The sequence below is a fragment of the Bacillus rossius genome, chromosome 1, assembly GCF_032445375.1.
Source record: "Bacillus rossius redtenbacheri isolate Brsri chromosome 1, Brsri_v3, whole genome shotgun sequence".
Taxonomy (NCBI): Eukaryota; Metazoa; Arthropoda; class Insecta; order Phasmatodea; family Bacillidae; genus Bacillus; species Bacillus rossius.
The window spans coordinates 247628721-247655545 of record NC_086330.1 but is presented as its reverse complement, the minus strand read 5'-3'; the positions used below and the strand labels follow the sequence as shown (position 1 = coordinate 247655545).

At 38.2% G+C, this 26825-nt stretch overlaps 1 protein-coding gene across 4 annotated transcripts in view; it reads left to right on the top strand.

Annotated features, from left to right (window-relative positions):
- Positions 1-1028: 1028 nt before the first annotated feature.
- LOC134527439 (protein slit) overlaps positions 1029-26825 on the top strand; it is a 1108315-nt gene continuing 1082518 nt past the window's right edge. For all 4 annotated transcript variants that reach the window (XM_063360124.1, XM_063360123.1, XM_063360122.1 and 1 more), the window contains exon 1: positions 1029-1422. In XM_063360124.1, coding sequence (XP_063216194.1) covers positions 1220-1422 — 203 coding nt within the window. In that variant the 5' untranslated portion in view covers positions 1029-1219. The remainder of the gene's footprint in view (positions 1423-26825) is intronic.

Sequence of the window (26825 nt, the reverse complement as noted above, 5' to 3'; positions counted from 1 at the left end):
CAACCTCTGATTAAAAAAAGAAAGTGAGAAAGTATGAATCAAGTTTTAAATCACAAATTGCAACGTCACTTTCTTAACATTTTTTTACATGTTAATGAATTTTTTCACAAAATGATCTGAGTACATTCTTAACTTCAAAATGCTTAGCGAATACGTGTCGAATTCTTCTGGTTGTTGATTGCGTTATTGTCCCGCGTAATTTTGAAATGTGGTAACTAAGACGTCAAAGGATTGTGATACGTGCACAAGCAGCCAAATAATAATGAATACTTAGAAATTATTAGAGTAAAAATAAAGTATAATTATATCTTATACAACCTACGTAGCTAAGAAGTAGTTATAAGTTCAAGTGGTAATGCATATATTGACTAAGTAATATTTTATAAGCCATAAGAAAATAGCTATAATATGTATCTACGGCAAACCTCAACAGTATTGCCGGACTATAAAAATGTATAATCTATTTAACTGTCAATAGTTATTATGTTCTTGAACACACCAGCTATTAAAACATACATTTCAGACGATTAGATAGGGGAATTTCACAATTTAATCTTTAAGAAAAACTAAGCAAAAAAAATTAAAAATAAAATAATTAGGTTTTTCCTGTCTCATACGAGCGATGCAACTAATAGTTGCTTCACCATTGCGGAAACAATAACATCGAGTTGGAAGGCTGACTGGCTTTTCCGCGGTCGTTTATCATCTCTGCGCCACACACACACGCAAGCACACACGCACGCAGGGCGAGGAAACATAAAAATTCTATCTGTGGAGCGGGGAGGGCAATTATTGTCACCGAGCAACTCGATCAATCACGCCGGGCGCGACCAGACGCTGCCCCGACCCGGAATAAATAATAAAAAATGAAAACAGCGCCCTCGGGCGCCGCGCCGGTCCTTCGTCGAGGTCGCCTCCCCTCCACCCCCCCTCCACCCCCTCCCGGCGCGTGGCGCCCCTGGCGGCGGGCCGCGCAACTGCGGTCCCGCGCCGCGCGGTCTGGCGCCGTCAGTACGGCAGGGACCGCGGGCGGGGTAGGAGGTCTCTGCGCTGCGCCGGGAGGAGCTGCTATGAGCCCGCGTGGCTGGCGGACCCGCGTCCTCGCAGCAGGGCGGCCGCTATGTGAGCAACACGCCGGCTGCTCGCGCTAGTGTTCCCTCGCTCTCGGACGCTGTCTCCTCGGTCGCGGACTTGCGCATGGCGGCCTGGTAGGCGGGAGATGTGGACCACAGGGCTGCTGCTGTGGCTGGGGGCGGCGGGCGCCCTGGCCGCCGGCAACGACGTGCGCCGCCCCCACGACGGGGGCGGGGGCGGGCTGAGCCGCTGCCCCTGGGCGTGCTCCTGTGCCGGCCTGGTCGTGGACTGCTCGCGGCGCGGGCTGAGCCAGGTGCCGCGCAGCCTGCCGCCCGAGGCCGAGCGACTGTGAGTACTCCCTGCACGGCGCCCCCCAGTCTTCTCGTACTGTGTCTTATGTGTCAATTATGTATGTTCAAAGATAACCAATCCGTATGTTCATTACTCAAAATGATTAGTTGCCATGCGAATTGTAACCCTAATATTATGAGCATATTTAGGATTTTATTTCGTGTGTGGCCCGGGGGGGGGGGGGGAGGACTCTTTTGCCTGCTGTTCGCTTTCAAGTTCTTTCCTTTTTATCGTTGTTAGGTTTCGGATGAGGGATATATTCCCCCATCGCCCTCCCCTACAAAGATAAGCCACTACTTAAAAATTGTTATTTGATCGTTTTGTTGGCGTTATTTATCCAAATATGTGGATTTTCAACTCTATGTAGAAAGTTATTGTGGGGTAAGTGAATCGTGATAATTGTTATACGGATGTATTATGATTCGCATCGCTATAACGTTACAAAAATGTTAAGATATCGGTGAATTACTGCACGATATAGTGTAATTGGTCATAAATTATACCTATTGTTTATTGCAACATACCTACATTAACTACCATTGATACATTTTAAGAACGGACAGTTATATTTTGAACTGCGGCTCGGTCATATTGCCCCATCTCTGCCTGTAGCACTGAAGCAGGAACCCAGTAGTGCAGTAGCGATGCAGTCTGCCAGACAACACTCTAAACTTAAGGCTGCTAAACGACGGCGTGACAGAGTAAGAGTCTTCCGTGCATATTGGGGTCGGATGTAAGATTCGTTTTTCGCATTTTTTTGTGACGTGTTCCACCACCTTCTTTACACCCCCTCCCCCAAGTATTTCAATTAAATAAATTTTGCTACAGCGACAAAATTCGCGGTGGTTGTAGTACTTCGTTCAGTTAAACATTACCTAAACTCGTAGTGGCATATCTTAAATACTTTCCGTATTATTTAAAATGAAAATGTTGTTCAGCTCCAATTTCAAAGACGTACATGAGCCTCGGGAAGCAATTTAGACTATAAGTCGTATTGTACGTTTTCATGTTGTTTTGTCATGCTGAACCTGCAGCCGAAGTTTGTTGGGCGAATTCAGACTCACTCTGTATGCACTAGCTAGTTGTTTAGCGCCTAGGGCGGCCGTTGAAAAACAATTAATATAACGAACACATTAATTTAATATACACGACATACTTATTTAAATTGAATTTATTTTAATAGTGTGCAAATGAAAATTATTTATGATATATATATTAAATGATAAAAAAATCTGTGACTTCTCGTCGCACGCTGGCATCCTGCAGGTAGGCGCTATCTCACAGCGTTACAGAGGCAGTCAAGGAGTCAGTGATAAGCGTCAATATATTATATATATAAATAATTGAAATTTAGTTCGTGAATTCTGATAAATTTTTTTATCGGAAGAGTTTTAGTTCCTATAGACAATTAGACAAATAAAAATAGTATAGTAAAAAACAAATTGAGTAAGTAGAAGTAATAAATTATATCTATTTCGAAAAAAAGGGTTATTTATTTATGTGGGTAACAAGGGATATGTACGTTCGATTAAACTGAATGTGTTGATTCATTTTCTTTAGATTTGTAGAAGTGTAAAAAAGCATGCCTGTATTTCTCAACTTCTTAACGTGTGCTTCTGTCGAAGTCATAAACACTATGAACACTGCATCTGTTGCCGTTTGTATTCTAAAACCAGTTCTTGCTTCTGATTGACTTCACTCCCTGTTGGCTGGACCGCAGCTAGGAGACACGGTGGCAGGGCGCTGATCTTCCGTGCGAGGGCGCTGGGTTCGAGTCCCGGGGAAGGCCCGGGTGTCAACTTGTCATCACCAAAGAGCCAAAAAAACATGTGATACAGAAAACAAATTGACAGATCACGCGTCTCCGACCAAGATGATCCGAGTTCGATTCCGTCGTTTTTACAGAACTGCAAAATTCGCTTTGTTTTGTAGAAAAAGGATGAACTTATTTGCACATATACATCGATGTATATGTATATTATTAATTGGCTGCTATCATATTTTACCTTCTAGCCGATCCACATGTGATTGGGTCATTTTAATTTTGAATATTGTTATTGGTGCGTTGACCTTTGGGCTTGTCAAAACTACCTGTAGCTGTATCCGAATACTAGCCTAATGGATCCCTTAGCTACGGGATCCACTAAAAGTGCATCGTAGTGGACGCGGCCATATTTGCGTTGCTTACGAATCCTCACAAAGGAAGCCGATGCATCTCTTCATGTGTCCACTAAATCGTGATTTCTAGGGATGCAACCCTCGCATCCGCTAGGGACCACCACAATTCGATGCCCTAGAGATGGTGGCGATTGCAGCGGTGAATTAACCAACTACCTCAAAACCGTATTAGAAATTTTAACCTGGGCTGCCGACTTCTATACAGTATATATATTCAAAGCATCCACTGAAGCGTCCTACATCGATTAGCTTCTGAATAGGGTCTTATTTTGTTTTCATATAATATTAGTTCAGTTTTTTTGCGTGATATTTGTTTAAAACGTTATAAGCGTAATTATAACTCAGAGACAAATGAAAACGTTAATAAAAATTACCGAAAGTCGAACTTAAACTTATGGAAGTATTTAATGCACATTTTGAGTATTTTTAATAATTTAAAATTTATAACAAACATTTTTATTGCTAACATTTATAACAGCTACGCTATTTTTTTTTGTAATTGGTCGTTGTTATTAAGGTTTGGGGAATATTTGTGAATATCACGACTCAAAATGGCTACATGCACATTAGTACGACCAAGTGTGAACAGGTGGTGCTAGCAGTAAACGTATTCGAATACTACCTATCTATTAGGAATGCGTCCTCTACATTGTGGCTACGTTTGCTAAGGGATGTAGGGATGTATGTGTTACGAGTCCATCCCTATGTTCTCGGATAAAGCTCATATGTTCCATTGAAAACGAGCATTGTTCAAGTCTCTTAATGATTATAAGTCGTGATTCGGTAGAAGACACGCTCCGACATTGACAGTCGTGACACACCCGCTGTTTGCCGAAAGCGATGAAAGTCCCCGCGGCCAGCGAGACATGCCGCGCCCTTATCGGCTTCCTTGCGGTCAATGTTTTCAACGGGTCGAAATACAACGCTACGAGCACATAGAAACGGTTGCGTTATGCTATAATGACATTCGATATACATCTTTTCGTCCACAATCAGTATCTTAATACACAGTTAAATAAATTAAATTTGTGACTAACCTCAACAGCTGACGCAGCTTCCTATTGAAAACAAAAGCCTGATATTGTAACTTCTGTCCGTACAAAGCTCTCTAAACCAGTCGCATGCGCCAACTCTGTGATTGGCTGAAGTCCGCGCCTCACATTGCATCGCGTGACCTGCTCAGCCTAAACGTGGCGGGTAACTCGTCTCTAATTTGACAGTCATTAAAAGTAGTACTGACAGTACCCACTTACTGACTGTCGTGTTCCAAAGCAACATATGTTGTTCTTCAACTCGATTAGTGTTGACAGTAGGATAAGTAGGTCAGTCATACTATTAAAAACTGTTAGATATGAGATCACTTAAAGAACACTGACTATAATATTGGTTTTGTTCTTAAAAAGAAAACATTTTCAAGTGGTAACATGTAATCAAATCAAACCTTGATTTTTTTTTTTAACTTGTTCAAGATTCCCGGTTTTAGGACAGGGCGTGACTCGGTAGAATTCAAGAAGCCTGGATCAGTATTTGATTGAGAGATAGGTGAAATAGTAATATATCAGCAGTTACTTTCTAAATGTTTCAGTACATATTTTGTCATACATCAGTAATAAAATTGGAAATATTTGAATTTAAATAAAAGTTAAACATAACTTAATAAAACGAAATATCTTACACTTTTAGAAATTTACAGTTAATTTTTAGACCATTAACGAATAATGTGGATACATGAACAAATTTTTCTTCGTAGAAACTACGCTGATTCATATTTTCGATCTTCCGAATTGTGTGTACCGTTTCAAACAGGAAAAACATGCCCGTGATTTAAACACGTTTTGGAGGTATTTTTAACACTCTCAGAGTTTTTTTCTGAGTTAATGTTTAACTTAATGTCAGAAAACTCTACCCGTAAACTTACAAAGATCACCGGATAATTTGTAGCCAGTGTTTTCGTAAATTTAAGATGACAATTCTTTTTATCTTACTTTTATCTCCTTTTCATTTGTGTCGTCAATTGGGTTAGTTTAGAGCATTTCTCTATAGATCTAGCAAAAAAAACAGCCAATGCCAACAGCATTGCTGTGGAATACTATATAGCATACATACTTACATTGCGCATTTTCTCGCCTTTTATTGAAGTAAGCATTCACACGCGCCTGATGCCTTCGCCGTACTCGATAAACTGTTGAACATTTCGAAAAGACGATGTGTTACTGTGATTCAGATTGTTGGACAGATTTTGATACGTAAACAAGCTAGCGGTTTTATTGCTCACCATTAAACACGTCATTAAGTTCTCCTAATTCGTTGTAAAAACTAAACTTAGCAGCGATTTTATGTATTTTGAAGATTTTCTTAAAACGTTCTTAGTTATATGTTTTAAACTTTAGGATGGCTTCTAATATGCGCAAAATTGTTAAGTAGCAGCTATTCATTCACGACAACATTTCCATTTGTGAACAACGACACAGCTCAGAAAAAATTATCTCACGGTTCCTGAATGTCAAGCATCGAATGCGTACGAAAGGAAAACTTATTTAAGCCTTTTTCTTACCGGCATATTAACGATATGTACCTTGATACGTCGGGAAAAAAACATTTTTTAAACATTTTACGGACTGAATCCTACAAACGTTAATTTAAACCCTTGAAAGTGCAACATTAATCACAATTTGCAGAATATTTCTAATAAAAGATCTCAATATAGAAAAAAAGCAAAATGTGTTAAAAATTATTACCGCGAGCATCTCAAATGTTTTAAAGTGTATGAGACAAAATTGACATTAAGTGATCTTTTTATGTTATTCGGTAGATGAATTTGGTTTATTTAGACTGGCGGCTTAGTTGAGGAGGGTTGAGAATGGCGCTAAAAATACTGCTATTGATATGTAAGCCAACTGGTTATCATGTAAAATAAAGACAAAGTTTTCTGCTTTTAAGCATGTACTTTCAAGCTTAGGGGAAAAAAGAAGCAATATTAACTTAGATACAATTAAATAATTTTTAATTCGACAAACATCAAAGTATTTATATACATTTGTATGTAACAAAAAGTTGTTAGCTTCAAAGCCCATAGTTTTTGTGCTTGGAAGGGAAGAAGATGGGAGATTTTACGTAATATGTTAACCAAACGGGACCTTGAGACTTGGTAACCTACATGGCCAAGATACCCAGATAACTTAAATGTTTCAATAATAAACCGGTTTTGAAGGATGGTTTAGTATTAATAAACGGGCACTGTTGAGCTTGGCATAATGGCTTTAGATAATTTACAATGCTTGTATCTTGTACCTGTATCGCCTTCTTTTTAATTATACGACTCGGAAAGAAATTAAAATGTTTGATTTGTAACCCATACACGAGAATTAATTAGGTTTGCGTTTTGAAACATCGTGAATGCAATTATAATAGCACGCGCTTGTGACACTTAACTTCCGCCTTCAGATTTATTTGATTAGTGTGCGGACGTAACTTAACAATTATTTGAGACTTCACAGGTCTTGTTTCCGCCATACCACGGCTAAAATACATGTAACTACAAGATGCATGGTTGACCTTCGATATCTGCGCAGCAACGTCCGCCACATTCCCTCCCACGGCAGCGTGGGGGCGCCCTGCACGGCTGTGTCGCTGCGACGTCCTTCCTCCGAGCTACTTCGTGTATCAGGGCGGGAGATTCTGAGGGAGCGTTTCAATCATTAGCATTCTTAGCAGAACTAGTATGTTAGACGAGCGGATACACATGACATGAAAACTACAAAAAAAAAAAAACGGGATGGTTAGTATCCCTACTCTGTCGTAATTCTTTTTTGCGTGAAACGTCTCTCGTGGACCATCGGGTGCTCATAGTTGTAGTTGACTCGTGGCCCCCCAGCCCCTGCACTCGGGGTCTGCAGCTCACGAGGCGCCTCGCTCTGCTGAGTTCTGGCGCTGCCTGGGCTCCTGTCTCCAGCTGCCCGCCGCCTCTGGCCGCGTGCTTCTGCGACTGCGCGGCATGGCCTGGACCAGCTTGTGACTGTCACCCGGCACTACTTCTCAATGTCTGCTTAGATAACCTTTCAGAGCACGACGACACACAAATAACTAGTGCAACCCTTCCCGTTGCGGAGTTACGACTAATTCTTTGGTCGGGCAGAGAGAATTTCGATGCCTTTTTCCAACCCCACCCCCCTTCGCAAGCTCAATTACTTACGTACTCACACGATTGCGTAAGTGCATTAACAGGCTACGTACAGTGGTTATTTTCAGAATATACAAACTACTTGCCGATACAACGCTTGAGTCAAGAGATATAGGTATTATACAAATTTTGGCGAAAAGAAAAAGGTTCATTGCTAACTCTGGCGGGACCTTAGTATGGAAGCCTTTTTAAAAAGGTTTGCAGTGAAAACTTTGTTTAGGAAAAAAAAAATTTCATCTCACATTATTAACGGCTTGAAGACTTTTAGTCGATGGTAACATAACATACTTATATTTTCTTATTCTTCTTGTATCCACATGACTCGAGTTGAATACCGGCTGCTGAACTGTCCGCAATATTTTATAGAAGACGATAAACGCAGGAGTTGTAATTATGCTTAACTGCGGTGCGCCTAAATCATTTTAGGTTTACGAACAACTTGTCTACCGGCTCGGCGCTACTTATTGGTTCAATGCCATGCCTGGGGCCGGCTCTTTGATTCACAACATGAGCGAGGTGCCTCAGCCGTTATATCTACGTCTCTTGCGCTCATGTCCATGCACGCGAACAAACGTGAGTGCCGGCGCGCCTGGCGGCCAGTAGACGGTGGCCGGGGTTTGTTGGCTCGTGTAACAAGGGAGTCGGCACAGTCAGTAGGTCGACACCGCAGTTGCTCTCTTCAGCTCGAGACACGTGTGTCCCCCAGTGTTGCCATCACACTGAAAAATATTTTTCTGTAGGACTACTTAACAAAAGACTCCTTTGGAAACCAGTTGCCATGCAATAGTAATACTACAAGAAAAACATTGAAAATTTGTACAACACATGGCTATGGTTATTTTTGCATATATAAAATACGTTTTTCGAGATAATACCGAGTATTTCTTCCAGAAATTGGCGCATTATTTTATATTTTAATTGATATTTCACTCAAGCATAAAGTAAATAGAATATTCAAAAATTTTAATTTCTTATGTTTTGCCGTGCTTATTAATGTGCGCAGTTAATACTGGAAAGCTATTCAGGGAACGGCTTACAAGTGACTTTAACTATTGGAGGTACTGGGACAACACAAAGCACAAATTCCCGGGCAAGAATATGAACCCATTATTACTGCGAACACTAGTAGTGCAAAAGTTATTTTCATGTATATGTGCATATTTATAAATATCTGTATGTTTACATGAACCTTTCTGCTCCATTTACAAAATAAATTTCCAGTGTAGGGCTCGGGCACTGACCTGCAGGTGCGGCTTCACGGCGCTCTTCGGGATAGCTCGGCCTTTGCCTTGTGTTCATTGGTGGTTCTCCACACCAAGGAGCCGTGCGCCTGGCTGGATCGCATGTGCTGCCACGCGCCTCATTGGCTCACAATCGGATGGGCCGGTGCGGTGCATCAGTGGAAATTACAGAGTCCTGTGTTGTGTGTAACCTGTTACCAAACACTACACTACTAGCTTTCTGCCGTACCTGCACTCTGGGAGTGATGAACTTTTAAGGATATTTCCGAAGTATTGGTTGAAGACCAGTTACGAAATAAGTCAGCAAATAATAACATGCGTGTAGTAGTTAAAGTGCAAATACATTTTGTCTGTCACCTTTAACTTATTGCTTATTTATTTTACGCTTAACTATAAAACCGCATGATAATAAAAACATTTAGACCATTTAAATTATTTCATAAAAATGAACATTTTAGAGCAAAAAAACATTTTTAAGTTCTAAGTACAGACGGGACCGTTATAATCATCATTGGTAATGCTTAAAGAGTAAATCGTATTTTGTATTGCATTTTATCAGGGCTTGGTTAATAAAACATAACGTCATTCAAATAATGATCTGTAATCAATTCTGAAGTCATGTCTGTCTTGAAATGATGCGGTCTGTTGCTTCCTCAAACAATCGGGCGTTGTGTGTGAGCGGGAGAGTGTAACCTTTGCTTATAGAAGGGGAATACACAGACTGTCATCTGTCGTATCTGTACGGGACTTAACACCCTGAAGGTAAACAAGCCAGCAATAACATATCTTATCGCGTGTTTATTTCTGATAGAAAGCAACTGCGGCACTCGAACAGAAGAAAGGCTGGAACTGTCTGCCGTCAAGTACTACAACGCAATGCGGGTGTATTTCAGGTTGTTATTCTAGCCTCAAATTTCTCACGGTTTACTAAATTGCTATAAGTTAGGTTAATGCAGCTCAAAAAATACACATTAATAAACTAGGTTACTTAGAATTTATCTTGCAAGCTTTGTCCTCTTCTGTGTGGTCAAGTTGGCGTTTTCTCAGGTGAAGATAAAGTTATTAAATCAGACAGTAAAAGTGGCTTATGCTTACCTTTGTCGTAGTCTTTTTCCCCTCGAGTCCTTTGGTTTGTGTATTTTTTGTGTCTCCGGCTCTAATGACCTCGCTTTCGAAACGCAACACACGTGAGTAAATACTGTCATTAACTCGCCTGCTGCTGAATGCTGAGAGAAACAATCTACCTTCGAACTCACCTGCGCAAGACCTCGTCCCACCTGTGCGAGTCACTGTCTTCTGGGCGAGACTTCGCCGTCTTAGTACTCGACCTAGCGCGCCACGTTAGCTCACGTTCAACAGCTATATACGATACAAAGTTAACTATATCAGGTAAAATTTAAAAAAAAGAAGCGTTCATTCATTACGGTTTTAGTGCATAGAATTGCATCTGTTTTATAAGAATGTCTTTATGTTAAATATTTTTTAAAACTTAAGTATATTTTATATATGTGATGAATTATATACGAAGCAGCTCTTAAATGAACCTCTTAGTAAGATATCCGTGTTTTAAGAAAACCATCAAATTTATTCAAATTAAAAAAAATATGCAATTCATAATTACTTTGAACGTTTTTTTCCTTAGAACATTAAATTTTTAAGTTGGGGATTCCGATTTTTGTTTGTATCCTTTTGATGCGGCATTGAAAACATAATGTTATATATTTGCATGTAAACAAATGAGTCATTGACATTTTAAGGGACACAATTTACATTTTACCAATACATACAGAAGTTATTTGCCCCTAGAACATTATATGCCTAGGCTTACAATTTATGTGGGTGAATTTCGACACGTAATTACTTAGTGAACGTGTAATTCTTTTTTCACCATTTGCGTTCTTACACCGAATGTGAGAAACATTTTTTTACAACTAACAAAACGTAATATTAACTCTCATGGTGTTCAGAAGTATATAGGTTTATTTATATATTAATCTTTCGTGTTTTCTTGCTGGTCGTGAATGCTGGCACTAATGCGAGGAGGAAGAGACAGATGTTTCAAGGCCGGCGCTCAGCACGACTCATAATTTATGAGCTTCTAGCTCGTAAGCCACTGTTTCAGAGCCAAACGCCATCAGGATGTTCTAGCCCTTTTTAGCATTACTCGTGTGTTGCTGTCTCACGTGGAACCTTAAACATGACATATTTACAAGGTCCACGTGCAGACTCCTCAGCCTGCAGGGGCGGTGGATGCTGCCCGCCGCACACGCGTGGTGACCGCTTTGCTTCCACAGGCGCCTCGCACTTGATCAGGTAGTTTGTTCGGAGACATGCTAGACTCTACCTAGGTGCACATGGAAGTGCGGTCGATATGTACACAACTAGAAGAATAAAGCTTCTTTGGAAAGTATTTGACAGTGAGTGTGTGAGGCCTACACAGATTGGCTAGCAACAGGTAAAACCTCGAAAAATCACGGAATTTTTAGCATCAGGGAAAAGTCAGGGAAGTTTTAGCAACAGGAATAATTCAGGGAAATGTCATAAAATTTCAGTCAGTCAGGGGAATTTTTTTAATAATGTGATTATGAAAAATTGAACGTTGTAGAAGAGATTTATTTTTATTTGTACCGGTTCCACGTGCATTTATTTCTTTCCTCTTTCAAACCCATATTAACAAAATGTTTTCCTCCCATTCCTGTTTGGTCGTACGTGTATCAGCACTTCGACGACGCGTGTTGACTTCGGTCCTACCAACCGTAGAGTAATTAAATAATCTATATTTGCCTGTTGCAATAGTGAAGTGTAGTGTGCTTACGAATCACGATTTTTAATTGTAATTTTTGGTTGTTATTGGTTATTAACTAATATAATATGTTAGGGATGAATTTCTCCTAGCCGGGAAAAGTAAGAAAAAATCCAGGGAATTTTTTTATAGGTTTGCTAGCCATCATTCTGCAGTATTAATAATTTTATTAAAATATGTAATCATATTATAGAAACCTTATATTTGGCATGTATCTTGATACATTTTTACTTTTGAGGAAATACTTAAATTCATATTGGAATGAATATTTAACCACTATAAAATGGGAGCCAAAAAAACTATTTTTAAGGCTCCGTTTCACATGCCATGTGGATTCTGTTTTCGTTTTCTCGTCATTACTTTTATTTAGGGGCAGTTTCTGCCATTGTAACACATTACCTGCCCTGCATTTGATGTTACCTACCTTGCTTTGTTGTTATGTCACTAAATATAATATAATGGATGTAAAAAGTCAGGCAAGTGTTTCATAATATTTATCACTTGCATGATTTTGCAACCGTTATACACTTAGTGAATATCTGCGGAAAATATTGGTGACAACAACCAATATAAGGGATGTTACAGTATTAAAATTTCAGAAATAACTCTTAAGTAATTGTAATGAAGATAAACTGTAAAACAATCCCTTTCGCACAGCGTACAGGCGTAGGTAGATTTCAAAGTACATACCTATTCATTCTGTAAATATTTTGGAAACTTCTATAAACTTCTGGAACATTTAAAGATCTTAATGTACATAACATGTTTTATTTCTCCAATATTACATAATGATCTGTTAAGTACTTGCTAATTTTCCATGCAGCGAAAATATTACGAAAAAATTTAACTCAGTGTATCCAGCATTGAATAGCTTAGAACGAATTTCATATTACATGCCAAATAAGGTAATTATTTAGTTTTTTGTCTTTCAAACAATATTTTTCATCCCTTGCATTAATAACGTGGTCGTCTAAAAATTTGTTTTTCGCCATGGTTTAAGATAATATTAGAATGGTTTAAAATAAATTCAAACGAATTTAACTGTAAGAAAGTTTTGAATCTTTTTTAAATTTCAACCCATGTTTTTGCGGTAATAATTATTATTCGTTTCATCAAAAATTGTTTCAGCCAAAGTTTTGTATGAATTTTTTGGGATTCATACAAGTAATTATAGGATTGATCATTTATTTTAAAAATGTAATGATTATTTATTTTTATTTTCAAACCTTGTTATTTCCACCAGTTGCAGTAATGGTTGGGTTAAAAAAAAAGTATTTCAACGATAGTTTAGTCAATATTAAGAAAGTTTAAAAAAGAGAATGGATTCGATATTGTACCGGATAGGGAAATTTTATTTATTTTCTCATTCCAACCCCAGGTTTTTTCAACTCCTTGCAATAATGGCTTAGTATTATCAAAATATGTTTTAGACAAAAGTTTTAGATAAAATGTATAAGATTTTCAAACAATTTGAACGGATTTGATATCGTGCATACCAAGGGGGTTATGATATATTTGTTGTTCAACCCATGTTTATTCCACCCCTTGCAGTCATGGTATGTCGTATAAAAATTATTTTTGACAAAATTTTGTAAATAATAATTGAAGGTTTTTCAATAAATTATAACGAATTTGACAGTCAACATGGTACGGAAATTATGAATTTTTTTTAACATTATGCCCTTTTTTTTCCCAAACCCCCTGCAGCAATGGCTCAACTTATCAAAAATTGTTTCAGACAAAAGTTTTGGATAATAATTATAAGATTTACAAAAAAATTTGAACGGACTTGGTAGTGTACCTACTAAGGTAGGGGTAGTTATGATTTTTTTTTTAAATTCTACCCCTCATTATTTCAACTTCTTACGGCAAATTCGTCTAATAAAAATTGTTTCAGACAAAAGTTTTAGATAAAAAAATATAAGATTTAAAAATTAACGGATTTTATTCGATGTTGTGCCTAGGAAGGGAGTTATGATTTTTTTGTTGCACTCAAAACCTTGTGTATAATACTCCTTCCTGTAACGGTTGGTCGTATAACAAATTTTTTCAGACGAATGTTGTAGATATTAATATATGGTTTTACAATAAAACAGAACGGATTTAACAGTGTAGATGGTATGTAAATTATGAGTTTTTAAAAATTCTACCGCTTTATTTTTTCAACCCCTTAAAACAATGGTTTCTCTGATCAAATAGTGTTTCAGACCTCAATTTTAAATAAAATTTGTATGATTTACAAACAATTTGAACGGATTTTATAGTCTAGGTTCTAAAGAGTTATTTTTTTTTAATTTTAACCCTTATTTTTTCACACTATTGCAGCAATTGTCGGTCTAATCAAAAATTGTTTCAGACAAAAGTTTAAGTTAAAAATTATTAGATTAATACATAATTTGTAATAATTCAATTTTTTGCCCACGAATGGAGGTATGATTTTTTTTTTGTCCTCCGACCCTTGTTTTTTCAACCTCTTGCAGTTATGATTGGTGTATCAAAAACCTATTTAAACAAAAGATTTTGATATTACTTTTAAAAGTTATAATATCTTCAAATGGATGTGATATTTTTCATATTTTGGGCGTTACAGCAAATGTTCTGTTTTTCAATAAACCTTCCCCATTTCTATGCCTTTGGTTGGATATAGTCCATTAACAAACTCACAAGAGATATTCCACTTCGTGATTTTGTGTATCAGTTTGGAAGTGTTTTGTGAAAAATTGCTGCAGTTATTGTGCCCACAATATTGTGATATATGTATGTATGTATGTGTGTATATATATATATATATATATATATATATATATATATATATATATATATATCCTTACTAATATTATAAATGCGAAAGTAACTCTGTCTGTCTGTCTGTCTGTCTGTTTGTTACCTTTTCCCGACTGAACGGCTCAACGGATCGTAATGAAATTTGGCAAGGAGATAGATTATATCCTGGGGATGGACATAGGCTATCTTTTGTCTAAAAAAATTAATTTTAAACGGGTTAAAAAAATATATCTTAATTTTATGTAATGTGTGTCATAGATATACAAACTGTTAGTGTTATTCCTCTATGTCTGCCGAGCAATAGCTTTCAAGCCATTACGTTACGTTTTTCTATTGTAAGGAACTAAGTAGAGAGTAAGAAAAAAATAAAGATCTTGACAGTTTGTAGTGTCGCCATATTTTCAATACCGTTTTTGTATATTACAATTGAAATTGCAGAAAAAAATAATGTTTTATAGACACATAAATAGTGAGTGTGTGTCATTTATCTATGTCCACGAGGTCTCGCCGCGTCAATTTTCTCCTTGGGGCGAACCCGTCCGCTTACTTAAATAAGCAGCTTTTATCGTTGAATGATTTCATGATTTATTTCATGAAAATCTGCTCTCATAAAAAAGTTAGTTTTATAGACATTCAATAGGTGTCTCGCTCTCTCTGAAGATCAATCTATGAATCGTTACAAATTTATTTCCTTTATTTTTTTAGTTTGATTATATACAATATGATTTCACTAAAAATCAATTTCTACCCATTCCTATTTTCATTTCCACATTACGAAGTTTCACTTCTTCCACGCGGAGGGACTCCACGCAATATTTTTGCATGCAATTAAAAACTATTTTTTAATGATGCCAAAGAAGTATAACTTCTCATGTGCGTACCTAAGTACACGCACCCATTTTTTTATTTAATTTCTTTATATATATTTTTTCTCCCTACCTAGGGCACTCATAATTCTTTTAATTTTCATGTGTATGTTTTCAATGTCATTTGAGTTGTACTTTTTTTTTTTTGTAAAATTGGTTATTATTTATACTTTGTTTCATTTTGGAAACATACGTATTTTAGGTATTATGACAAAAAAAATAGTTTCACTAACATTCTTAGGTTTTTATTGTTTGGATAGTTTCAAGTTTAATATTATGTAGGTACATAAGTTCTTAAACTTATAAATTTCTTCGAAATTTATTCATTCTATTTGTCAATATTGTTATTTTTTTTACAGTACCTACCTACTTATTTGCAAGGAGTTTGGTTTAGTGTTTATAATTTATCTGCTGAGCGTCAAGAGTCTTAGGGCTGCTGAGACCAAAGACCAGAAATTAATCAATTATGTAATATATTGTTGAAAAATTTTAATTTAACTATTTCAGGAAAGTTAATTTTTTTTATTACTTAGAATAGTTACGTGTAACTGCCATCTTCCTTTATTTTATATTAAACATTATGTTTGGTTGAGTGTGAGATAATTTTATTTATGTATATTTTAATTTCATTTAATTTCTTATATATATATATTCTTACCTACCTACTTCTATTAAATTTCAGGTGGATGTTAACATTGTCATTCCAGTTGTATAAATTTTTTTGTCAAATTAGTTGTTACTTATTCTTTTTGTTTCATTTTGGACTATGTTTCTTTTTTTTACTTAATTCAAAGATTTGTGGTGTGTACAGGGAGTGATATCTCTATTAATTTCTATACACCTTTGGATAAGCGGAATATTGCCACCACAGTTTTACATACAAACAAATCCTACAAATGTTTTAAACATTATTACAAATAAAAAAATAGTTTCACAAACATCCTTAGTTTTTTTGTGTGTGTATAGTTTGAAGTTTAATATTATGTATGTACGTAAATTCTTAAACATACAGTTATTTATTTATTTATTTAGATAATTATTCATACGTAGGTAATAAGCTTTCTATTTGTCAATATTGTTATTATGGTAGATAGGGGTACAGTAAATGCCTACATTCTTATATTCCTTTATATATCTTTCGATTTGGAGTGTTTCCGAGCCATTCGGGGTCCTCAACATCACCCCCCTCCCCCTTAGGTGGTTAAAGCCCCAAAATTTCGAATGTTTAAAAACATTTTAAAAACCTATCTCTTTCGATTTTAAGTGTTTTCGAGCCATTCAGGGTCCTCGAACCCCCTCCCTCCCTCTGGGAACAAAGCCCCAAAATTTTGACGATTTCAGGAATATAAAATACGGTATCTATTCTTTCGAGATGGAGTGTTCCAAACCATTCGAGGTCCTGAACATCCACTTTCCGCAAAAGTGAAAGCCCCAAAATTTCGAAATATAAGAATATATATAATTGGATGTTGGCATGTATGACTTCGATAAACTCTTACACCGTTTGACCAATCGCCATGAAAGTTGGCACATCGAAGTGTTTTTATCATGGAGAAGGTTTTTATACTAACCATTTTTTTTGTAACTCGCCGCTAGATGGCGCTGTAGCGCATCAACTTCTAAACCTTTTAACCGATCGCCATGGGTAAACAGAAATCCATAGGTCAGAGATACACTAACAGTAATTATGTGTCATTTCTTAATGTCCACCACACTGGACATATCGCTATCCATTTTGCTGTAACTCGCGGACAATATATCACCCGGTGTTCAGCCCAAGCAAAGCCGGGTACTGCAGCTAGTATATATATATATATATATATATATATATATATATATATATATATATATATATATAAAACTAATAACCACGAATATTTTTTCCGAAAGTCACACTATGGCAACGGCTACAATAGGTAGTATTTCTTTGAAATGTACCTAAAATCAATTTGGCTTGTGATACTCAGATATAGATTTTTCTATGTAAAATGTCTTGGTAGTGATAGTTTATAAACATTTTTACGTTTTTGACGAGTAAAGGTTAAAACATAACTGTAATTAATTTCTTAAACTGTACAATATTTTTTATCGGGTAATTTTGATTAGTCATACCGCGTAAAAGTTATTTAAAAAGTTGGTAATTAGAGCAAATAATTTGCTAAGTTAGCAAATAATATTTTTACATTGTGAACAGTTAAAGCAACCTGATTAAAAATTGTTGCCGCATAAGTCGTGCAAATAATCCCCCCCCCCCCCCCTGAAAAAGTATAGTATGTTTTGCGTAATAATTTTAGTGCATTTCCTTACCACTGCTTTACCTCCCTCCATGCTTGGTTTCTGTCAGGTGACAAGAAATTGTTCCATGTACGTATGAACTCTTTTGATATTCTGAAATATAAATTTCCTAGTCCAAAAATTTCATCTTGTATTGGCTTACACGTTTGCTAGTTCAATATTGCCATGAATACGAGAGTTAAAGAAACTGTCGCTCATACAAACGAGTAACGTTTATTAAGTAATATTCTGAACTAGATTCACCAATAAGCGTGGGGAGATTCGTCTACAGCCCTGCTTGCTAGATGTGGGCACGCCTCTAGCGCGTCGGTGACAAGCTTCTTAGATATTTTGTATTTATTTATAAGTTAATAATGTTAAGTGTTCGAAAAATAGTATTCCAAGGTTAAAAATAATTTTGATTTTTTTTTTCTTTAAATATTCATTACACTTCCTTGTAGTTTATTGGCACATCTGTAACCAAAGTTAAGATATGTTTTTGCTACAGAAGTATTTTATCTCAATCAATCCACACGCGTATACAAAATGCTAAAGAATACACAATAACGTTTGGATTTTGATATTTTATCTGTAAAGCAGTTTACGAAATCGTCCAAGATAGCTCAAAGTAGAGGGATAAGACCACGCAGGATCGCTGTCGGCTGCAGCTTGTCCGTCCCGGTTGGGGGGGGGGGGGTGATCCTGGGAGAAGTGATATGGCTGCCAGGGATGCTGGCTCCTGCTCGCTCCACTTACCTTGTTTTGCTTCCATCGCCGGAGAATATTTCCACGAGCAAAATAAAAAATATATCCCCCAAGCAAACAGCGAGGAAACAAAGGGCGCGACGGAGAAGGCGAAGGAAGGACAAAGAAGTCGAGAGGTGGGGAAAAGACGGCTCTCGTTTCAGCGTCTCTCGCGAGGGCTTTGCCTTCTTGATCTGCAGTTGTCTCGTCTCCTGAGTTGGCTCTGTGATCCTCGTCCGCCGGCGGCGTCCCCTGAGGGACTGCTCGACGCAACCCGCACATCCTGCTCCATGTGTAGTGCGTCTGGCGGGTGTCGCGGACACTACACTCCATGCTGCCGCGGTAGTTCCACTGGCAGAAGTAACTGCGCGTCGGCTACGTGAACTACAAAGGAAAAAGTTAAAATAATATTCCTACTGTCAACCCTCAATTATCAGTGGCTCTTACACAACAGTGGAGTACAATTATTTTAATCTTAAGTTACCTCAGCAATAAATTGGCTATAATCGCAAAAAAAAAAAAAAAAAACATTGTTCAAGCTTGTTTTGTTAAATAAAATTTTTAGAGATTTTACTGTCGCGACCTGTAGTTTATACATCCCTGTATATAAAACAAACAAAAAAAAAGTCAAACTTTACTCAAGGAAGTTGTGAACGACGCTGGAAGCAAAACTATTGTCTCCACCTGGAAGGCAGGCACGCTCGATGCGCATCTTTGTTCTACAAACATATCAAGGGATATTACTTAATTATTTGCATGGCACAAATTCTGTTTACTACAGCAAAAACAGGCAATAGTTGAAACATTATTATTTAAAAATAGTTTCAAATCGTAACTAGAATATGTGGTCGCCTGCAGGACTCAAGTTAATTGTTTGGCTGATTTTCATTAATTGAGCCCTAATACTTGACGTAGAAACTATCCCTCAAAATATTTATCTCCCAAGGGTAACTGCTCCTTTGACGTCAATTTGACGATGAAATTATAATACATTTTATTTAGCAATAATTATGCTTTCAGCAACACAAATCATCACAAATTAAGCACTAATTACTGATAAAGTTTAATTTTAAAGTTCCAGTGTAGAGTTGTCAGATGTCTATTTTCTACCAACATATCCATGACATGATATATGTTCTTTGTTTACATAGAACAAATGTTTTTGGTGACAAGAGACGTATTTTATTTTCTAAAGAACTGTCGATTTGTCCGGAAGACTTCCTTTATTTTAAAAATTTAATTTTTCTGTAAAATATACACCAACATGTTCATAAGTATCCGCTTTACGATCTTTATATTTATTCAATTAGTCCTGTGTAAATAATGTACATTAACTGTACACATTATCCGTGGCATAGCTTCCTTTTATTAGCGCATATAATCAGGAGTCTACTGTACACTGACCTGTGTTTGAATTTATAGCGATATATTTTTGATTTCGTTCGTGTTAATGAAAGATATTATTAAACATGGTTTAAGTTAAAATTATCGACCTATTTCCCTTTTTAGTTATTACTAGCTGTACCCAGTGTTGCCCAGGCTAAATAACTTTATAAATATACGAAAAATCACTACCGAGTTATAAATCTGTAGGACATAAACTTGAAAAGAGGAAGATTTTGTTTTATAAAGTCCCAATGATTGCGCAATCTCGGTGCATCAAGGCTACGCATCAGCAGAACAGTGACGCCAATCTTCAGCTTCATTTTGAGTGAAGCCAGGTAACGCCTACGCAAGACGTGATGGACGCACCAAACGATAGCGCGTTAAAAATTCAAGGCAACACCATCTATCGACAAAGTTCTAAACTGAACTCATATTAGGGCCTTAGTTCGCTAGTAGCTGCAAGCTACACTAAGCGGACAGGTTTCGCCAAGGAGGATAGGAAGTTACCAGACCTTACTATATGACCGTGTGGCTGACATGGAGAAATGACACAAACTCACTGTTTGTGTGTCTATGTCTTACCTCCTATGATTTTGTACTATAAAACAGATTTTACCCCTTTTCCGCTCACTTAGGGATGACATTTTAAAATTATATGTAATCTATAAAACTCTCAGGCCCAAAAACTATCGATATGCAAAAAATCATGTCGATGCGTTGCTGCGTGAATGAAGGCCAAACAACAAACACACTGTGTATTCACGAGCTCGTGTGCCGATGTGTGCCACGTGTGTGTTGCAATGCTCGCGGCGGCAGGCCCAGCAGGCTCGCAGAGACACCGAGGGGTGGGCCTGAAATGCGCGGCAGCCCCAGTGTGGGTCTGAGGGGCCACACTGGCCGCGGGAGCCACGCTAGCTCTGGCGACCCGACCCCAGCCAGCCCGCCTGGGAAATCACGGTCGGTGTTTGTTTTAACTGAGCGAGCAATTATCCCGGGACCCGCCCGGCGCCGGCGGCGTGACGCGTCACCGCTCAGGACGAGGACCGAGGGTTGCCAGCCAGGACGCCTGTCTCCGCCACACCGCTGTCTCCGCACACCTCTGTCTCCGCACACCGCTGTCTCCACCACACCTCTGTCCCCGCACACCTCTGTCTCCGCACACCGCTGTCTCCACCACACCGCTGTCTCCGCCATCCCGCTGTCCCCACCACACCACTGTCTCCGCACACCGCTGTCTCCGCACACCGCTGTCTCCACCACACCGCTGTCTCCACCACACCGCTGTCTCCACCACACCGCTGTCTCCACCACACCGCTGTCTCCACCACACCGCTGTCTCCGCACACCTCTGTCTCCACCACACCGCTGTCCCCGCACACCTCTGTCTCCGCACACCGCTGTCTCCACCACACCGCTGTCTCCGCCATCCCGCTGTCCCCACCACACCACTGTCTCCGCACACCGCTGTCTCCGCACACCGCTGTCTCCGCACACCGCTGTCTCCGCACACCGCTGTCTCCACCACACCGCTGTCTCCACCACACCGCTGTCTCCACCACACCGCTGTCTCCACCACACCGCTGTCTCCACCACACCGCTGTCTCCGCACACCTCTGTCTCCACCACACCGCTGTCCCCGCACACCTCTGTCTCCGCACACCGCTGTCTCCACCACACCGCTGTCTCCGCCATCCCGCTGTCCCCACCACACCACTGTCTCCGCACACCGCTGTCTCCGCACACCGCTGTCTCCACCACACCGCTGTCTCCACCACACCGCTGTCTCCACCACACCGCTGTCTCCGCACACCGCTGTCTCCGCACACCGCTGTCTCCATCACACCGCTGTCTCCGCACACCGCTGTCTCCGCCATCCCGCTGTCTCCGCCATCCCGCTGTCCCCACCACACCGCTGTCTCCGCACACCGCTGTCTCCACCACACCGCTGTCTCCACCACACCGCTGTCTCCGCACACCGCTGTCTCCGCACACCGCTGTCTCCATCACACCGCTGTCTCCGCACACTGCTGTCTCCACCACACCGCTGTCTCCGCACACCGCTGTCTCCGCACACCGCTGTCTCCACCACACCGCTGTCTCCGCCATCCCGCTGTCCCCACCACACCACTGTCTCCGCACACCGCTGTCTCCGCACACCGCTGTCTCCACCACACCGCTGTCTCCACCACACCGCTGTCTCCGCACACCGCTGTCTCCGCACACCGCTGTCTCCGCACACCGCTGTCTCCGCCATCCCGCTGTCCCCACCACACCACTGTCTCCGCACACCGCTGTCTCCGCACACCGCTGTCTCCACCACACCGCTGTCTCCACCACACCGCTGTCTCCGCACACCGCTGTCTCCGCACACCGCTGTCTCCATCACACCGCTGTCTCCGCACACTGCTGTCTCCACCACACCGCTGTCTCCGCACACCGCTGTCTCCGCACACCGCTTCCTCCGCCACCCCGCTGTCTCCGCCATCCCGCTGTCCCCACCACACCGCTGTCTCCGCACACCGCTGTATCCGCACACCGCTGTCTCCACCACACCGCTGTCTCCGCACACCGCTGTCTCCGCACACCGCTGTCTCCGCACACCGCTGTCTCCACCACACCGCTGTCTCCATCACACCGCTGTCTCCGCACACCGCTGTCTCCACCACACCGCTGTCTCCGCACACCGCTGTCTCCGCACACCGCTGTCCCCACCACACCGCTGTCTGCACCACCCCGCAGTCTCCGCCACACCAATGTCTCCGCACACCGCTGTCTCCATCACACCGCTGTCTCCGCACACCGCTGTCTCCACCACACCGCTGTCTACGCACACCGCTGTCTCCGCACACCGCTGTCCCCACCACACCGCTGTCTCCGCCACCCCGCAGTCTCCGCCACACCAATGTCTCCTTTAGTTTTATATAGCTATACAAAAAATAAAACTGTTCGAGGCAAGAAGTCTGTACATTAGATGAAATGATGATAAAACCCATTGCAATTAGTTATTTACATTATTGAGAACCCCAAAAATATAGTTCTTTTGTCTGTTTGTTCGAACATCATTCGATAACTACTGGATGGATTTTGATAAAGTCTGTTTTTAATGATACGCTCTTTCGTTAACTTATAAACTAGGCAATGTCTAAAGAAGTCAATCCTTAAGGGGGTGAAAAAATGTGTAAATGTGTTTTTATATATTATTTATATCTCGCAAAATAATAATCAAGCTTTAAAAACCAAATAGATACCAATAACTAACATTCGGAAACTACCTACAACAATCCTAATATTTTGCGAATTAAAACCCCTTGGGGGTAAGTATGCTATAAACGTTAATAATTATATCTCTGATTTTAACTAGGCATAATAAATGATTTCGGCTACCAATAATGACCATTCTCAAACTCCCATCCACAATATATATATATATATATATATTTTTTTTGCAAAATTAAACCCCTTAAGGTTGAAAAAGGGATAAGTATTTTTTTAAAATTAATTATTATATCTCTAAATTTAATTAAGCGTAATGAATGATTGTTGGTTCCAATAATAAACATATAAAAACTTACAAAAACAATTTTTAAGTTTTTGAAATTCAACCACTAAATGGTGAAAAAGGGGTAAGAATGTTTTCAAAATTAAAAAATATCTCCGAATTTAATAATGCATTTATAGTGATATTGGGTACCAAAAATATGCAAACAACCACTAACCACAATTTTTACATTTTGTGAAATTCAACCTGTAATAAATGAAAAAATGATAAGATTATTTAGATTAATAATCATATCTTCGAATTAAATTAAGCATAATAAAATATTTTGTCTACCAGTAATAAACATACGAAAACTACCTACTACAATTTTACCATTTTTCGAAATTCCAGCTTAAGGTGTGAAAAAGGGGTGAATATAGTTTTAAGATAAATTTTTCAACTTCAAATTTAATCAAAACAATAAAAAAAATTGGATACTACACATACAAAAACTATCAACCACTGTTCTACCATTTTGCTGTATTCAAACGCTAAGGTTCGTAAAAGGGTTAGGTATGATTTTAAAACAAAAAAAATTAGAACTACCAATTCAATTAGAACTAGAAGTAAGACACTAAAGAAAAACCTGCATCTAAATTTACGTATTGCTTATTTTTTGCGTTTGTAAATATTCGTCTTTTAATGGGATTTAACGGGATAAGTTTTCATTTATTTTAAAAATCATATCTCAGAAGCTAATTAATTGTTATGAAAATTAAATGGCAAATTGATAAAATAAAAAATATTATTTTACTTTATTGCAAGATTCTTCCCCTAAGGGGTGTTAAGGTGGTAACTGTGGGAGTAAAGAAAAAAAATGCATATTTCCGAATTTACTAGATTTAACGGCTTTAAATTAAGACTGAGTAACAAGCACATATAGCTACAATTTTTTTTTCCAGATTTAATCTTTAAGGGTGTGAAAAAGAGTCAGTTATGTTTTATCATAAAAATTTCATATCTCCATAGTAAAGCTGGAAGTAATAAACTTCGCATAAATAACATTAATAATTAATTATGTAAAGTTCTTTCACCTTTTTTCGATATTCGAACTTAAAGGTAGTGAAACGGGTGCGCGTTAGTTTTTATAGTAGTAAATCATATATCCAAGAAAATTAAGATGAAGGTGAAAAAATAAACAAGAAATGGTAAAGATTATGATTTAATATTTTTTTTACCTTTACTATTTTCTATATTCAACGAAAAAAAGTGGTGGAAATGTAGTTGATTTTTTTATTGAAAAAGTCGTATCTCTGAAGCTAATCAAGCTAAATCTAAGTTATGTGGTATTATTTACAGACATGCAAATTCTACCAACTCTTTCTTACAACATACTTTTTAAAAGGTAAAATTTTTGAAATATTTTTTATTTAAAAAAAATTATATATTCTTATCATTTCAAACTTAATTTAAAAATAGGAAATGTTTAATAAACATATCTTAACCTACATTCGCTTATTCAATATTTTCCGAAATATAACCTCTTAAGTTGTACATGGGTTAATATTATTTAAAAAAAAAGATATGGTATCAAGTAAATCATTATTGGCAAAATTAATTTTAACTCAATAACATATATGTTGGTTATAATTTTATTGGAGTTCACATAAGCAGTTAAAAAAATTGGATTGAGTAAGGTTTTTGTATGGTTAATAGATATTGCCATGTTTACTTAGTTCTTCATTTTTACTTTGGCATCCCTGTGGGAAAAGAGGTGAGGGGTAAAACATTTGGGGATTTGATTAAGTAATACTAATTAAACTAAGAGTCAACTAATATGTTGTATAATAGATCTTTATTTTATAATTCAAATAAAGACGTGCTCGTATCAAACAACCTTAAATAATGGGAAGAATTTATAATAAGGTGAAATTATTTAATAATTCTACGAATATCTTTAATCACAATATATAAAAGTTTCAGGGTAAACTATGGCATTAGAAAAGGAGGTAATTGTGATTTCATAAATGTAAAATATATCTTCGAACACTCTGAAACATAAGCATTAAAATCGGATAATTAATATATACTAAAAAAGGCCCTACGCATAACTACTCCAAAAATATAATTCTTAAACAGTTATGTTATAAAATAAATATTTCATGCATCTGATAATTTATTTTGTCTATTTATCAGTAAAAATGTTTGAAATTAATCACATAACGCTTTTTAATGGGAATATATGAGCAATACTCAGAAATTATGCGAATGAAGCCGCGGGTTATTAGCTAGTACTATAACAAAAAAGTAGTTTTTTTTTTGTTTGTTTGTTTGTTTGTTTTCTTTTCGTTTGACGCAAAAACTGCTGGACCGATTTCAATGAATTTTTCTGTGTTTAAAAGCTTATAATTAAATGTAAAATCTGGTATATATTTAATCTCCGTTCAATAACGGGAACCGGAGATTAATAAAATCAAACCACATTTTTATCACAACCAAGTGCAACTAATATAAAATGAGCTATCATTCCAAGTTCATATTAAAGGAGGGTCAGTTTTGAGTGGCTCATGCACTAGATACCATGCGGTTAAATTTGTACATTTCATTGATATGCTGTCTTCGTTTCCATGGCTTCGGGCTTCTGCGTTGTTGTTGCCTTCAGCCGCGGCGACGGCTCTTGCAAGCCAGTGGCGGACCCTCAAGGAGGGGCATGCACAACGAGCAGTGAGTGTGCTCTGTCTGCAGACTGCCGCAGCGATGCGCGGGTACTCCGGCTAGTAGTAGTAGCTGCCCTACTTGCGCTCCGGTTAGCGAAGAGAAGCATATTTTCTTCTGTCACAACCCTTCTTCTGACATGAGGCTACACACGCTCCGTCGCACTTACGTCGGACGCACGTGTAGCAACAGAAACCCGTATAGAGTCACTTTCGTAAACATTAGGGCATACCAAACGTATTGATGTTCCAACTGAAACTTTATAGTGGTGAAAATACCTCAGAATATATTTGGGAAATTAAAAAGCGAACGTAAAAATAATCTCGAATATTAAAATTCGTAAGAAAACTGTCATTCTAGAGTCTCAATAGGCTCGGGAGCACTATGGAAAAGCGCGCGCTTGTAAAGCTCAAGAGCGAATTTTTGACGTGGTTCAAACCTTGTTACTGGTTAAAACATTTGACTTTTTCTAATAACAATATTATATAAGAATAAAATTTAATAAGTTCAAGGTTTGCTTGTATGAATAATTTACAGACTGATTTCAATCGTTTAAGAAAAATCGCATAAGCTATACAAACATATAGCTACCTAGTGTCATAATATGTGTTTTAAAATGTTTCAGATTAATACTTTATTAATTCCACAGAAGTATAACTTCTTACATGCACGGAATCTTTATAGTATTAACTGCTTAGTAAATTTTAACCACATGGACAGTGTTTTAATAAAATATCTTGTCGAAAATCAG